At 40.3% G+C, this 17,748-nt stretch overlaps 1 protein-coding gene across 3 annotated transcripts in view; it reads left to right on the forward strand.

The window, feature by feature from the left end:
* LOC103286233 (NXPE family member 3-like) overlaps positions 1 to 15,462 on the forward strand; it is a 53,677-nt gene extending 38,215 nt beyond the window's left edge. For all 3 annotated transcript variants that reach the window (XM_054714899.1, XM_054714900.1, XM_054714901.1), the window contains 3 exons: positions 2,542 to 2,621; positions 3,008 to 3,220; positions 14,748 to 15,462. In XM_054714899.1, coding sequence (XP_054570874.1) covers positions 2,542 to 2,621; positions 3,008 to 3,220; positions 14,748 to 15,280 — 826 coding nt within the window. In that variant the 3' untranslated portion in view covers positions 15,281 to 15,462. The remainder of the gene's footprint in view (positions 1 to 2,541; positions 2,622 to 3,007; positions 3,221 to 14,747) is intronic.
* The last annotated feature ends 2,286 nt before the right edge of the window (positions 15,463 to 17,748 follow it).

Raw genomic sequence — 17,748 nt, forward strand, 5'->3', positions numbered from 1 at the left:
TTCATATCCTCGAGGGTCTCGCTAAATTTATTGGCCTTTTCTAGAAAATTCTTGAGTAACCTTATAACCGTGGTTTTGAACTCTATATCCAGTTATTTGCTTTCCTCCATTTCTTTTGTTTGTGACCTGTTTCTTTGTCTCCGCATTTTGGCTGCTTCCCTGAGTTGATAAGAGTGGCTTTGTGTGTTAGGTGTCCTATAGGGCCCAGTGGCTCAGCCTCCCCAGTTACCTGAGGTGGACACTCTTGGTGCACCCCTTTGTGGGCTGTGTGCACAGTCTTATTGTAGTTAAGCCTTGCTTGTTGTTGGTATCACTGGGAGCAATTGACGTCCAGACCAATTGGCTGTGAGGATCAGCTGTGTCTACGATGGGAGAACTTCTGTGCTGGAGACACCCTTATGAGGCAAGACTTGCTTCAGTGGGGCTTTGGTGTTCACTGAGTCTGTCCCATGAGTGTGTCCCTTATGGGTCTGAGGAGTTGTAATCTGGATGGTCCCACTCTGACCCCTGGGTACACTGGCTCTTGGATCTCCAAGGAGGTGCTAATTTAGCCTCTGCCTGAGGCCACTCAGCAGGAGCTAAGGAGAGATCTGCAGATTCCTCTTCTTTGTTTGGGTTTTGGAGGTGCCCAGATGAGGCCCAGCTGTGAAGCAATGAAAGCTGCTGTGGTGCCTTGGGCCTTCTTTTGAATGTTCTGGGTCTCTTTGACTCAGCTGCAGTTTGTTAGGTAAGTTTAGATTTCAAAGGACCAGGCCATTCATATGCAAAAGCCTCTGCACACAGCTTGGATGGGGCAGAGTCTCAGGGCGGAGCAAACAGCAATGGCTTCCCATCAGCCCTGCCCTAATAGGCCCCCGGGTCTCAGTGTCCCTTGGTAATTGCTGCAAGCACCTCTGAGAGAAAGCCACCCTCGAGTTCCGCCCACTTCCAGACAGTCCAGTTTCTCCCCGTATGAGTCTGGGTCCCCAGAGTCTCGCCCAGAACTGGAGTTCAGAGCAGTCAGGAGCTTGTGTCTCCCTGCAGATTGAAAACGCTAGCCACATACTCAGTTGCCAGCCCTCTCATTGCGTGCGCCTCTGTACCTCTGCAATTTACTTCCACAGTTCCTCTGAGCCTCAGTGTGCTTTTCTCTTCCCTTCTAGTTGTAGAATTTCCACTCAGCCAGCCTTCCTGTGGTTCTGGATGATGTCCGTTTTGTCTTTAGTTTTAACCCAGTGATTTTCAATGGTGAGCTGCAAGAATTTTTAAAACATACAATACCTGACTATTTAGTCAGGGGCACTGACCTTTTTTCCCTTAGACTGTCAAACAAACAAATAAAAAATAACAACCAACATAACAATAGCTGTCCGGTGTGAATGAATCAAAATTATACCTATTTTTTTGTCAGATCAGCAAAAAAATATAGCTTTTTTTTTTTTTGGTGTGTCACAGAATTTTAGTAATTAATTTGTGTCATGAGATGAAAGGTTAAACATTGTTATTATTTTTTAAAATATATTTTTATTGACTTCAGAGAGGAGGAGAGATAGAAACATCATCAATGAGAGAGAATCATGGAACCGACCACCTCCTGCACACCCCCTAGTGGGGATCGAGCCTGCGACCCAGGCATGTGCGCCCTTGACTGGAATTGAACCTGGCTGACCCTCTATCTACTGAGCCAAACTGGCCAGGGCAAACATTGCTATTTTAATCGAATATCCTTTTTCTGTTCCAGAATCCCATCCAGAATACGGCATTACATTTAGTCATCAAGGCTCTTGGTTGTGACAGAATCTTATACTTTCTTTATTTTTGATGACTTTGACAGTTTTGAGGAGTATTGGTTAATTGTAGTATTCCTCTCTATTGAAATTTGTCTGATGTTTTTCTTATGATGAGAGGTGGAGGTGGATTATGGGTTTGAGGAAGAAGGTCACAGAGATCAGATTACATTTTCATCACATTATATCAAGTGCACATGCTACCAACGTGATTTAGGAGTGTTGATTTTAACCTGCCTGGGGCAGTGTTTCTCACTACAAAACTCCTCTCCCACACCCCCTCCTTCCACACTGTGCCCTTTGGGCAACTCTGGGTACAGCCCACACTTAAGTAGTGAGGGGTTATGATCTCCACTGTCTGAGTTTTCTGTAACAAAAATTATTCTGATCATGTTCCTTCCAGAATGTAGTGCTAGGAAGAGAGCGTTTCTTTCTCCTGGCATGCTTGTGCACCCTTATTTATCAGAGAAGAACTACATGATCCAGCGTGGATGTTCTTTTATTACCTGGCCTGTTAGTAACCAGAGAGCTCCTGGGGAGGTTGATTGCAGAAAGTCCAGGTTCCTGATAAGATTTTCTATTTCCTCCATCACTTTTTTTCTGATTCTTGATTGTAATTGCTTCCCTATAAAAGTGCTAATTGTATTGTAACTACCTCAAACTCTTTTAGGACTTAGGCAGAGTAGAAATTGTAAGTCAACCATCATATTCCTGTACTGGATTACAGCTTTCGCCTGCTCAGCCCCCTCAATGCTCACTCTCGCTGTTTCTCCAGGCGAGTGACAGACCAGGTGCTCCCTCAGGGCATTTCTCCAATCCAAATCAGGAGGGCAGACCCGGGAAACAGCAGCCTGGGTGAGTGGGGCTGGCATTTGCTGGGGACCGGGTGGGTGTGGGGTGGGGAATAGACTTAGGGTTGTTGTTGTTGTTTTTTTCCTTGACTGGGAGTCGAGTCCCAGTCCTCCTGCCAGGGCATTATGCATAATGGTTAGTAATCTGTGCCGTAAAGTCAGACTTCTTGGGTAAAATGCTATCTCTGCCAGTCACTATTCTTGACCATGGGTAAATTGCTTAACAATTCAGGGCCTTCGAGTCCCCACCTGTGAATGGAGGTAAGAATAGTACTTCATGGACTTTTGCAAAAGAGTAAATGAAATAATATATGTAAAGCACATAGAAGACAGCCCAGAACTTTATAAAATATAAATGTCAGTTGTGTTCTGGTTTTTCCTTTTCTATAGCCCTGTCCTCCCGACCCCCATGCAGTCCTGGGCTCCCTACCGCAAAGCCCTCTGGCTTCTACCACGGGCACGTGTGGCACTCGCTGTCCTGCTCCAGCCGCTCCTTTCCCACTGTTAACAGCATCCTGGGCTGCCTGACTGGTCACGTCGTCCACATGATAGGGGACTCCACGCTTCGGCAGTGGTGGGAGTATCTGCGTGACACCGTGCCCTGTGAGTGGCCCTGTGGGGAGAGGGTAGGACTCCTGGTAAAGCTGTGGTTCTCCTAGTACCTAAAACCCAAGTGACTTCTGTGGAATGTATGCTGTTTCCTCAGCCTCTCCAAAGTTAAATTAACACAGTCCCAAATCTCCCACGTGCACCATTTCTCTGAATAGTCCAGATGAATGGAGAGCAGAAAATTGTCACAGGATTTGTGAATAACCTCCCATTTAGAAAAGAAAAACAAACACAGCATCTATACCAGTTATTTTAAATAAAATTATATCCAAGTAGCCAGTACCTCATACGAAGTTATTACAAGTCTCGAAGATATCTGAGGAGTGGGAAGGTAGAAGCGAAAAGCTAGCCTGAATGACAGCTGGACTGGGCCCACTATTCAGCGGTCATGTTCTCTGGGAACTCAATTGTAACGTTAGCAACAGATGAGTTGCGGCTCCTGCTTACCATGTTTTTGAGGAAAGTCCCACCTAAGCATATTATCTCTGATCTCAGGTAGTTCAGATACATTCTTGTCTTCCTAGAAGTTTAGAAATTTTTAGAAAGTTTAGAAATTTGCCATATTGTCGTCCTCAGTCACTAGAACTAATTTGAGGTTCTTTATTTTAAACATTGAGCTGTAATTGACAAATCATAAGTAGAATATATTTAAAGTGTACAATTTAGTAAGTTATAACAGATATGTACACCTGGAAAACAACCTCCACAAAAAAGGTAATTAGCATATTCACTTGGCAGAAAACTTTCCTGGGGGCCCTTGCTAATCCTTCCCTTTTACCCTTCCTCCTCCCCAGGCAACCACACATCTGCTTTCTGACTTTTCAGCTTAGTTTGCATTTGCTAGAACTTTATATAAGTAGAGCCATACAATGTATACCCTTTTTTGTGTGTGTGGCTCCCTTCATACAACATAGTTAATTTTGAGATTCACCCACATTTCTGAGTGTGGCAATAATTTGTTCCTTATTTATTGCTGAGAAGTATTCCATTATGTGGATATACCATTATTTGTTTATCCACTCATCTGTTAATGGACGTTTGGGTTGTTTCCAATGTTTAGCTATTACAAGTAAAAGTGGCTATGAATATTTGAGCACAAGTCTTTTTTTATTATTATTTCAGAGAAGGAGAGGGAGAGAGATAGAAATACCAATGGTGAGAGAGAATCATTGATTGGATGCCTCCTGCATGCCCCCTACAGGGGATTGAGACTGCAACCCGCAAGCCGAGCATGTGCCCTTGATTGGAATCAAACCCCGGACCCTTCAGTCCGCAGGCCTTCGCTCTTTCCACTGAGCCAAACCAGCTAAGGCTGTGCACAAGTCTTCATATGGGGGATATGCTTTCATTTCTCTTGAGTAAATAATACCTTAATGTGAAATGGCTAGATCAGATGGTAGGTGAATACATATGATTAACTTTTTAAGAAGCTGCCAAACTGTTCTCCAAGCTAACTACATCATTTTATATTCCCACCATCACTGGATAGGACTTCTAGTTCCTATCTATTCTCACCCACACTTGGGAATGTCAATCTTTTACATTTTAGCTTTACCAATAGGTATTAGTATTCATAAGGGCCCATTTAAGCACTTTGTACAATGGTTGCTTTTAAAATCCTTATCAGATAATTCCAACATCTGAGTAATCTTGGTGTTGGCATGATTGTCTTTTCTCATTCAACTTGTGATTGCCGTGGTTCTTGGGATGATATGTGATTTTCTATTGTTTCTCGACAGTTTGGGTATTCTGGTGTGAGACTGTGGGTCTTAGTTTGCCTATGTTCTTTTTAACAAGCATTCACACTATTTGGGTGTAGCAGGCAGGCCCAGGTGGGGTGTATGTTCAGCTCTCTTTGGGGCTCTGTTGCTGCCACCCCAGTGAAAATGGAGAACCAACTCCATGGCCTTGTTGCCACTGGGTGAAGGCGTCACTTCAGCTCCACACCGGGGACAGGCGGGTACAGTGCCAACGAGCATTTCTTCACTCCACCTTCTCTGCCATGTTGCTGCCAGGTGGCAATGGAAACTCAGATCCCTCTTGGAGTCAATTTTATTTTAATCAATGTATACGTTACTTTAAAGTCTTTATATCAAAGACCCAATTAGATATTTTATAAATGGAAATGTTCTTTAAAAACCCTCAGTAGACGGAATAAACAGCGGAACAGATACCACATTAGAACAAATTAGTAAGCTAAAAAATTATTCCAGACTTCACGTCTTCTCCCTCATCACTATAGTATTCTTTAGCATTTTCTTTCACTTGTTATTGTAAATAATTCTTTATATTCACTTTCCCTGTTCAAACGAATGTATGACTTTTTTCTCCTGGTTGGACCCTAATGATACACCAGGAATTCCTAATGAATCCATTTTTTATATTCCTCTTATTTTGCCATAATAAAAAAAGCCCTAGAATTTCAGTGGCTTGACACAATACAAGTTTATTTTGAACTCACCTAAAGTCCATTGTTTGAGGGCAGACTTCCACACTGCTATCCGCAAAGCTGGGACTCTGGAACCCAGGTTCTTTTCATCCTATGTCTCCACTGTCCCTAGGGCCTCCCAGAAGGCACTGCTGGATCTTCTCCACCCAAGCCAGCGGTGAGAGAGAGAGAAAAGAGAGGAAGAGGGAAAGGGAAAGGGAAAGTGAGAATGGAGGATTGTATAGGGTGTTTTGTGTCCAGGCATGGAAGTGGTATTTACTGCTCTAGTTAGCCTCCCCTTCCCATCTTTCCAATGTATTTATTTTAGCCATATCAGTGAGCTGTGTTTATGTTTTTATAATTATGTAAATATTTTTCTCTTCATAGTCAAACTAATATTATGATTTCGTTTCTTGTGTGGTACTTTGTTAGTTTGTTTTTTGTCTCTTTCTCTCCTTTCTTGCCTTCCTTGTTTTTCATCAATAAATATTTATTGAGCACCTATGATATCCAGGCATTGTTCTAGGTTCTAGGAACATAACAGTAAACAAGAACAAAAATATCAAGATTCCTGTTTCGTTGTGCATAAACTGGTGGAAAGACTCAGACACTGTGACACAGTAAATATACATACATTTCCAGATATTAAAAGGCTCTGTGAGAATAAGTAATGTGAAGGTTAATGATGGTGAAGAGGAGGAGTTTAAGATGGTAAAGATTAAATGGTCAGGGAAGATGCTTTTGAGGCAGTTTCATTTGAACTGAGTCCAGAATGATAAGAAGGAGCCAGATATGTGATGGTCTTGATGATACAACCCTCTGCCTCTTTTGCAACTATACCTGCGTCCCTGAACACACCTGGAGAAAAACTGTCCCCTCATGCTGTTCTCATTGATAAATGCACGACCACAAACGTCTAGGAGGGTCTCATGCTGCACAGTAATCAAAATGTGGGCCCAGACTGGCTGCATTGGCAGCACCTGGGAGCTTGTGAGAAATGCAGTCTCTGGCCCCATCCCAGACCTGGATCAGAAATTCTGGGGCGGAGCTCAGTCTGTTTCAACAAGCCTCCAGGTGATTCTGCTGGGCTCTGACGTCTGAGAGCCTCTGCCCGAGGACCACTGAACCTCTCTCCTCGGTGACGGTTTCAGTGTCTTCATCCTCACACTCAGCTGCTGACCTTGTATATTTTCTTGAACAAAACAAAGCAATCAGAAGTGAAAATCCAGACTCCCACCACATTTCCTCTCCTACCAGCATCTGTACTAGTGTCCTCTGTTTCCCTACATGTTTTTGAAAATGAATTCTCCATGCTCCTATCCTTCTACTTCAGTTCTAGATCTATTCAAGGACATCTTGCCTATTCAAGGACATCTCTCTACCAATTTCCCCCCTCCCTCCTACATCATCTTCCCCACCAGCATTATTTCCATCACATTCCCATCAGCATATACATGCTACTGTTTACTTTAATATTCTTAAGTGTTTGAGTCAATTACGGACATCATGACATTCTACCGTCAAATATTTCAGTATTTTTAAAAAACAGAGTATTTTTAAACATTACCCAAATAAGATGATCACAATTAAAAAATGAATAACACTTTCTGAAATCTAATATCCAGTTCATAATCAAATTTCCTCCGTTGTCCTTCAATTTCTATACAATTGTTTTTTCAAAGCCAAGATCCATTCCAGGATGTGGTTGTTTTGTCCCTTAATTTCTTTACATCTAGGCCAGTCCTTCTTTTCTTCATCTTCCTTTACGGAAAAGTCAGGGCCAGCTGTCCTGTCAAATGTTCCACCTTCTGAATATTTCTGATTGCTTCATTATGGTGACATTTAGTTTGTCCTCTATTTCTTGCATTTCCTATAAACTAGAATTGAAAGTTCAAGGCTGGATAGATTGAATGTAAGCAGGTACATAAATGATGTAAATTCTGTTTGCAGCATATTAGGGATGCATAGTATCTGATTGCTTATCATTAATGATGATAAGAATGACTACTGGATAAGGGGATTCAGGCTGATCCCTCCACAGTGCAGTATATTTTCCCCTTGGGACCAGAAAGGAATCTAGTGGTGTTATTTTGGCAGTGTATGAATTCCAGAAGTTCCCATTAATCATTCTCATTATGATTTTAACACAACAAACAATTATTGCCTTTATCAATCATTGTGTAAGTGTTACCAAAGGGTGGTTTTCTAATTCTTATTGTTCTTTCTAATCATATTGGCTGGTCTTTTATTTTTTTAAAAATGCTTTCTCTCATTAACTGGAGCTAATAGGTTAGTTTGAAAGATAGCTTCTCCCGAAAGGGCAAGAAAACATTAAACTATCTTTAATTACCAATTTACAAAGAAAAGAGCTGGTTTAAAATGGTGACAAATGACTATTTTTCAAGTATCATTATAGATACATAGATTTTTATATATTTGGTTTGTAATTGGCTAATATTTTACTATAAAATCATTCTTTTCTCTAAATACTTTCTTTCATCATTTTCTCTAATATTCAAATTTTCACAATCTCTACCAAGGAGGCTCCTATGTCCTTTTTGATATACCTCCAACATTAGAAAGTTTCCTTGATTTCTGGCATGAGGTATTCCAAGTTCTCTATGTACTTATTCTGCCCAGACTTGGAATTTGTTGGTTCTTTAAGGATTCATGGTAAATTAAAAATTAATACCTGGGCACTGTAAGTATTCATTATTATTGGGGTAACATTGTTTCTAGGCCATTTAACATTCAGAAGAAGATGTAGATATATGGTTGATAGATGATCAATAGCTACACTAAAAATCATGAATTCATATTGATATTTCAAATTTATTATTTTTTAAAAATATATTTTTATTGATTTTAGAAAGGAAAGAAGAGGGAGAGAGAGTTAGAAACATCAGTGATGAGAGAAATAATTGATTGGCTGCCCCCTACATGTTCCCTACTAGGAAGTGAGCCTGCAACCTGGGCATGTGCCCTGACTAGAATCAAACCGTGACCTCCTGGTTCATAGGTCGACACTCAACCACTGACCCACACTGGCCAGGCTATGCCTTTGGTTTTTATAGTTTAGTCAACTTATTAGGCACTTCTAAACAATATATATGAATTTTGCCTGATTTTCAACTTCATATAAAAGAAAACGTATGCTGTAAATCCTGTTATGACTGGCTTCATTTGCTTAATGTTATATATTTAAGATTCATCCATATACTTCCATGTAATTATAGTTCACTCATTTTCACTGTTATATGGTATTTCATTGTATGATTACATCATATACACTACACTTTTACATTCTATTGTTGATGGGACTATCATGAAAAATGCTGCTATAAATATTTTTTGTGCAAGTAACTACAGTCTACATGAGCATGTGTTTCTGTGGGATGTCACCTGGCAGTGGTTTTGCTAATGAGAGAGTAGGTGTGTTTGAGACCTTTTGGATTCTGCCAATTTTTAAAAAGTGGTTTTACTGGTTTACTCTTTCACAGGCTGTTCTTGTTGTTCCACATACTTGACAGCATTTGATACGATCAATTTTTAGCATTTGGAAAAAATTATGGATGTGTAGCAGTGGCTCATGTAGTTTTCATTTGAATTTCTCTGATTAGGGATGAGAGAACACCTTTTCTATTTTTTAAAGTTTTGGGTATTTGGATACATGATTGACTTGGCACCACTGATGGAGAAGTTCATCCTTTCCCCATAGCTGTGCAGTGCATCTTCATCATAAATTGGGTTGCATATGTCCCTGTGGGGCCTCTCAATTCTGTTTAAGGAATCAATTTGTCTGTACCAGTACCAATACCACCCAGTCTTCTTTACTATAGTGTGGTAATAATTTTGAACTTCTGGTGGACAAAACCTACATTTTTGTTGTTGTTTTTTAATGAGTCTTGGCTTTTTTTCCCCTTTTTGTGCTCCCATATGGATCTTTTAATAACTTGTCGAATTAAACAAAATTCTGTTGGGGTTTTCATTGTGATTATATTGAGTCTATAGTTCAATTTGGTTTCTGCTGAGATATTTAAAAATGATATATCCTTTCTACTAATACTATTTTAGTTATTAATTCTAATATAATTGCATTGTGACCAGAGAACATATTTTTTAAATTTTAAATATTTTGAGATTTGATGTGACTCACTTTGTGGCTCAGTATACAATCAGTTTTGTAAATATTACACATATGTAATCTGCAATTGATAGCTTTATTGTTTGAATAGGACTGGTTTTAAAATCATGTCATTCAAATCTTTACATCATTATTAATCTTTTGTCTACTTATTTTAGCAATTACTGAGAGATATTTGTCCGGGATGATTGTGAATTTGTTTTCCCATGTAGTTTATTTTGAAATTTGCTATATTAATTTAATGCCATATTATTAGATGCATAGCTATTTAGAATAATTACAAATTCCTGGCAAATTGAACTTTTTATCATTATGAAGAAACCTTTCTTATTTCTAAAATGATGTTTCATTAAGGTCTATATCAACTTTCTTTGGTTACTATTTGCATTGTTTATCATTTTGTACTAGATTTGGTTTGAATCAGGATTCAAACAAGGTGCACACACTGTATTTGGTTAAGTTGCTTATATTTCTCTTAATGGTTATAGAGCTATCCAAAATATCTAGTACATATTAGGTGAGTTGTAATAGTTTGTAATTTTCAATAAATTGGTTAGTTTCATCTAAGATGTCAAATTTATGTGTGTAAAGTTGTTGTATTTCCTTATTATACTTTTGATATTTGTAGTGATAGCCTCTATTTCATTCCTGGCATGGGTAATTTTGTCTTCTCTTACTTTTTTTTAAATTTCTTTATTGATTTCAGAGAAGAAGGGAGAGGGAGAGAGAGAGAGAAACATCAATGATAAGAAACATTGATAGGCTGCCTCCTGCACGCCCCCTACTGGTGATCGAGCCTGAAATCCTGGCATGTGCCCTGGGCCGGAATCGAACCTGGGACCCTTCAGTCTGCAGGCTAATGCTCTATCCACTGAGCCAAACCGGCTAGGGCTCTTCTCTTACTTTTCATTTAATTTCTTATATCTTCAATCAAGTGTGATTAAATAAGGATTTTTATTTTATTTTATTTTTTTTAGCAAATTCTACTTTGGCTTTGTTGGGATCTTTGAAACAATAGGTTGATGCCCTTCATTTCATCTTTAAATATTTCTGGGAAATTATCAGCCATTCCTAAATATTACCTCTTCCTATTTTCCCCCCTTCTCTCTGGGATTCCAATTAAATTATGTTTTATTTTTGTCATTCTATTCTCAATATCACCTCTCCTGTGCTTTTCATATTTCCCCTGTTCACTTATTCTGGGCTTTTCTTTCCAATCAGTGTATCAGTTCACTACTTTTCTCTTCAGTTGTCTCAAATCTGCTATTAAATCCAATCATTAATTCTAAATTTTAGTTACTGTATTTTTTACTTCCATAATTTTTAGATGACTTTTTAAAATCTCCAATATCTCTTTTTTAGTTTCTGGTTTATTGCTGAGATTTTAAAATTAGACTTTTATTTCCTTGAACATAGTAAGGATAATTGCTTTTTACAATCTGTAACTGATAATTACAGTATCTGGAGGCCCCATAGGCTCCCCCCTCCCCCCGTTTTCTCTTTTCCCTGGTATGTTTTGTTTTGCCTCATCATATGTTTTGTGATATTTGATGTTTTTTCTGGAGGTTTTGTTTGACAAAATACTTTTATTTATAACATAAGACCTAAGGCAATGTTATCTTGTTCTGAAAAAGAGTTTTCTGGCAGATATCTAAGAGTGCTTACAGTTCAGGAATAAGGTCTGAAGTTTTGTGGGCCATCTAAATAATCCTTGGAATACAATACACATCGACATCCAGAGTAAAATTGTTCAGTTTCTAGCCCGGTACAGGGAATGTTACACTAGGTTCTCTCCTTTGGTGAATATTAAGTTCCAACCCCCATTGCTCCAGCCTATGAAGCCACCAAAAATACATATCTGCCTTTCAATGAACTTCTATGGATCGGTAAATGATCCAAGTCAGTTTTAAAAAAATTTTTTTATTGATTTCAGAGAGGAAGGGAGAGGGAAAGAGTGATAGAAACATCAATGATGAGAGTAAGTCATCGATCGGCTGCCTCCTGAACCCACCCGGCTCGATGTGCCCTTGACCAGAATCGAACCTGGGACCCTTCAGTCTGCAGGCTAATGCTCTATCCACTGAGCCAAACCAGCTAGGGCTCCAAGTCAGTTTTTAGAGCCTCAGCCAAAAGCACAAAGTATTTCACTAAAGTTTTCCTCCTTGAGTGCCAAAGGACTTTGACCCATGTTCACACCAAGTCTTTCTTTCTAAGAAGGAGAAAATAAAAGTTTAATAATTGTGCAAGGGGAATTCACATAGACATAATAAATTCATGACATGACAATCTCCAAAGACAGCACACTACCAACTCTTGAGAATGGCAAAAGCAGAGCTTCACATCTCTGCTATCTTTACTCACAAATAACCACAGTCCAGAATCAGTCCTAATCTATCTCTTTAATCTCCTATGCTTTCCTTCTTCTCTCATGATAATTTTTAAAACTTTTTTCATTATTTTTTCAGTTGTTTTCATCAGGGTATACTGGGTATCATAATGCAGCATTAGCAAAAGGTAACACATAGCATAGCATATTCTGCACCTTTCCCCCACTTAGTATGTTTGGGATATATCTCTTTATCAGTACATTCTGTTTTATTGCTGAATAAGACTCACTGTATGAAAGTTCATTATTTCTAGACACCTGGTCCTTTTCAAATTTTTGCTATTATAAACAATGCCACTATGAATAAACTCATCATATGGTGTTTGTTATTTGTTCAAGTAGTTCTATAGGTTAGACTCCAAGTAGTTGTATATGTCAAATAGTAAATACAAAGTAAATTATTTGATATTGCCAAAAGTCCCCATCTTATATACCCAACAAGAATGAACAAATTAGCCCTAACCGGTTTGGCTCAGTGGATAGAGCATCAGCCTGCGGACTCAAAGGTCCCGGGTTCGATTCTGGTCAAGGGCATGTACCTTGGTTGCGGGCACATCCCCAGTAGGAGGTGTGCAGGAGGCAGCTGATTGATGTTTCTCTCTCATCAATGTTTCTAACTCTCTCTCCCTCTCCCTTCCTCTCTGTAAAAAATTAATAAAATATATACTTAAAAAAAAAGAATGAACAAATTAACCTATTGCCTCATAGCTTCAACAGCCTATGTTGTTTGGTTTGGACTTTTGTCTTAATTGAATAGATGAGAAATATAACCCATTCAAGTAGAAGCATTTTATTATATTGGTTTTCCTATCACTACTTGTAATTGGTTTCCTCTTATAACAATTGGTTTCCTCTTATTTTTCTGGTCTTTCCTTCTCAATCTCCTCCTCCTCTACCCATTATCTAAATAATAAAAATTTTTGAAGTTATTCTTGGACCCTCTTCTTTTCTCCCTTGTCATAATCTTCTTAAATGATTTTGCCCATTCCTATGGCTCCAATGCCATATGTAATTATAATGAATTCCAAATTTACCTTTCTGGTCTATACCTCTCTTCTGAACTCCAAATACCAATTTGATATCTCCATGTTGATGCTCTCAAGCATCCCAAAATTCAATATAGCACTAACTTTTGGATCACTGTCCTCCTTCCCCAATCACTAAAATATAATTCAGACTTCCTAAAGCATAGTAAGTATCATTATCTCCCAATTGCTAAAACCAGAAATTAGTATCCAATTAATTTTCATAAAAATATGTATGTTTCCATTATTCAGGATGAATAAGTTCTGGAGAGCTAATGTACAACACCCTCTTGCCTCTATCCATCAGGCCTGTTATAAAGTCCTTTAAAGTGAGCCTCCCATTTCACCTCTTAGAACCCGTGCCTCCATCCCAGGTTTTCACAAAAGAGCAAGCATGAGCTTTTTAAAATGCAAGTTGCACCCTGTTACTCACCTTCAATGGACTCTAAATTTCCTTGACACCAAAATAAAAATCATTGGCATGATGGTAAGGGACTACACCTATATCTCTAACCTCACCTCCCGCCATACATTCTGCTCCAAGAGCACCATCCTCCTTTAAGTTCCTCAAAATCTCCATCCTCCCTTCTACACAGGAAATCAATCAATATCTCTCTCCATATCTCTCTGTGTGTCCCCCAAGAGACAGTAAGCTCCATGAGGGCAAGGACATCTGTCTGTTTTTCACATTGTATACAAAAGTACCCAGAACAGTGCCAATTTGTACTTGTAAAGATTCATGTAGCCAAGAGTTATTAAAGAGCCTGAGCTAAAAGTTGGATGCAAGAGTTAGACATAGGAAACCTTAAAAATGAATAATGAATAGGATTGGATGAGTTATTTGACTTCAGATTAAGACACAGAGAGGTATCAGATGTGACTAAAGGCCTCCCCATGGAAAGCTAAGAAAAAAACAATAAAACATTAGGAAGTCACCAACAGGTGTGAGGCAGTAGTGGGAAGTTCAGGATGTGGAGAGAGAGATTTGTGCAGAAATGGCAGATTCATTTGCCAAGGCAATGTACAAAGTTCAGGACCATGGCAGACCATTAGAGAAAAAATATTGATTGGGAAATTGAAAGTATGGAATCGAAGCTCAGCAAGCCATTGGCTCTTAGTCAAAAACTGAAGAGGCAGAAATGAATGAATTCCCTAAGATGTAGATAGTAAAGAAAAGTGGATGATAATGACAGAATTTTAGGGAATGCCTCATTTACACAGTGCAAGGAAAATATGAAGCAAATAGTTGAGCAAAGAATGACCAGAAGGCTGGGGGAAATGGGGTAATGTAGTGTTAGGGAAGGCAAGCAAAGGTTGAGAGAAGTCAATACCTTAGAGAAATAAAAACACACTGCATAGGTGTTTGGATGGACAGTAATGAGACCCTTGGCAACTTGAAACTTGGGGGCAGGGGTGCATTAGGTTTTAGAGACAGAATGCTTCTGTCCTGGGAAATGGGATTAATATTTTCACTTGTACAAGAGGATGGTACGCAATCCTCTATTAACCCTTAAACGTCCTCTCTTGTCCTCACACAGCCCTGAAGCCGCTGGATCTACACGCCACGTACCAGACAGGGCCCCTGATGGCCGTAGAGACCACCCGGAACATAGTGCTGCACTGGCGGGCCCACGGCTGGCCCCTGCGCTCCCTCCGCACACCCGTGGCCTCCCTGCACTCTGTGGTCCAGGAGCTGGGGGGCCTGGCTGGGGGCCCCCACACTGTGGTGGTGCTGGGGCTGGGCGCACACTTCACCACCTTCCCTCCATCCATCTTTGTGCAACGACTGGCAGGGATCCGGGCAGCTGTGGCTGCGCTGCTGGCCCGGGAGCCCCACACGCTTGTGGTCATCAAACTGGCCAACACTGGCTACAAGTCCGTGTATGGCAGTGACTGGTTCACCCTCCAGGTGAACCGGCTCCTCCGAGCCGCCTTTGCTGACCTCCGTGTGGCCTTTGTGGATGCCTGGGAAATGACCTCCAGCCTGGCCCTGCCTGACAGCATCCACCCAGTGAGGCTCATTGTCCAAAACGAGGTGCACTTCCTCCTCTCCTTCATCTGCCCCACCTGAGCGCTTCGGTGATTCTGGGGCTTTGTGAATGAAAGCCATGGGAATTGTGAACAGGACCAGAGCGACAATTGGAGTCTGAACTAACAGTGATCCGGAGAAGAGTGGCTACCCAATGTTCATTTACTGTTAGCCCTAGAAGACAATCCTTGTGTACATTAATGAAAGATTTTACATAAATGAAATATTTTACATACCTTCTTTTAAGTTCACTTTGGGGGAAATTTTTACTGGTGTAATTGCAGATTACGCAATTGTAAGTAATAATACAGAAATCTCTCATGCACTTACTCAGTTTCTCCCAATGGTAACATCTTACAAAACTATACACTGAGTGGCCAGATTATTATGATCTCTGAACGCATAATAATCTGGCCACTCAGTATATATATATGGTGAGATTAGTGCAGAAATCAGTATATATACATTTCAATGGTGGTAGGCCCGGTGCATGAATTCGTGCATGGGTGGGGTCCGGCCAGCCTGGCCAGGGGGAGGGGACATGGGCGGTTGGCCAGCCTGCCTGCTGGTCAAACTCCTGGTTGAGGGGACAATTTGCATATTAGCCTTTTATTATATAGGATATACACTGAGTGGCCAGATTATTATGCATTCAGAGATCATAATAATCTGGCCACTCAGTGTATAGTGCCGCACGGTATCCTGCCCAGGATATTAACATTGATACAATCCACCAATCTTGCAAACGTGTCCCTAGTTTTATGGTACTCATTTGTATGTATTTAGTTTTATGAAAGTTTGTCATTTGTGTGGGTTTGTGTCTAATTCCTTAGCTTCTGTTTTGTAGCCTTGCAAAGGAGGTAAGACAAGGTCAAGGGTTTATACAAAGTGGCAAATCTAATAGGAGAGCCCTGGATAAACTATAGAGTCTCAATGGACTCTACCCTCATGCTAAAGAGAATGCAAAAATAGGACCTCACACCCTTTCAAAACTTCTCAATCCACTTTTCCTTTAATCAACCAAAGGTAAACTATTCTCACCAAGGTAAATAAGAGCCTCTTTGAGAGGTAAATCCCATGAACAATTTTCAATCCTTACCTTTTGATTTTTTTTCCCTGCATCATGGGCCACTCCTTCCTTGCTGAAACCATCTCTTCTCTTGGCTTCATAATATCAGATCCTTCAATTCAGATGTGAGTAACTTGAAAAATGAGGTCCACCCGAATCCATTTTGCTGGTGAGGGTGGTCACAGAGGCACCTAGTTTTATTTTTTCTCTTTAAAAATATATATTTTTTAATTAATTTCAGAGAGGAAGGGAGAGGGAAAGAAAGATGGAAACATCAATGATAAGAGAGAATCATTGAAAGGCTGCCTCCTGCATGGCCCATATGGGGATCAATCCTGAAACCTGGGCATATGCCCTTGACTGGAATCAACCCGGGACACTTCTATCCACTGAGCCAAACCGGCTAGGACGGTACCTAGTTTTCAATGATGGTTGCAAGAGCAGGCTCCTGGCATAAAAATGGCATCCTTGGTACAGTGTAAACCATAGAGGGATTTCTCCTGCTGCTCAGCTGGACATCAGTGGTGCTGATGGCATAAAGTACAGTTCCTGGAAGCTTAGCATTCGGGCCTGCTTCTCCAGTCTCCCAGCAATATGTGGGCTTCTCAGGATCCTTTTATTAATGCCCCTTACCCTTTAATCAGCCAGAATTGGCTTCCATTTCTTGAAAGAACTTGGATTAATCAGAGTATGTGATTATGTGCCTGGTAATCACAGGTTCATATGTTAGATGCTATAATAGAAGTGAGCTATGAGAATGTACAAGACAGACATGTAACTCAGCCTTTGTGGTCTAGAAAAGAATTCCACAAAGATACCTGAGTTGAGTTTGAGAAGAAGATTGTGGATTATCTAGGCACAGAGTCTCAGAAGGGCACTCCAGGCGGAGAAACAGTTATGCTCAAAACTACACAATATTTTCAAGTTGGGAATGGGCTGAGGCAAGAGGTCAGACAGCAGAGTTGACCAAGAAGCTCCGTGAGGCCTTTATAGACCATGCTCAAAATTGTTTCCTGGACTGGTAGCAGGGCTAGAGCCCAGGCCTTTCAATGTATACTCTGAGGATAAGGTAGATGCCTGAAACCACCTGGATATGGTTTTAGGTGAGTACTTATTTTGTATTTGGCACTCAGCCTTGCCTGAACACTCAGGGAAGAGTTAGCTGAAAGTGACCATCGCCTGTCATGGAACCTGCTGACCTGAAAAGAAGCCAGCATGCTGGATCCTTACCTTGCAATCTCCTGAGCCTGACTCCCTTCCCTTATCCCTTGTAACTCCGATCCTACTCAGCCAAACTCCCATTCCCCTCAGGGACCTTGTTATCTCAAGTTCTCCCCAAAACAACTCAACTCCCTTCCCTGTGTCTTCTATGGTGTAGTTAACAGGGAGTTGTCAAAGTCTTGTCTTACAATACTGGGAAAGAAAACATTTTGTATCCGTT

This window comes from Eptesicus fuscus, chromosome 4, assembly GCF_027574615.1.
Source record: "Eptesicus fuscus isolate TK198812 chromosome 4, DD_ASM_mEF_20220401, whole genome shotgun sequence".
Classification (NCBI taxonomy): domain Eukaryota; kingdom Metazoa; phylum Chordata; class Mammalia; order Chiroptera; family Vespertilionidae; genus Eptesicus; species Eptesicus fuscus.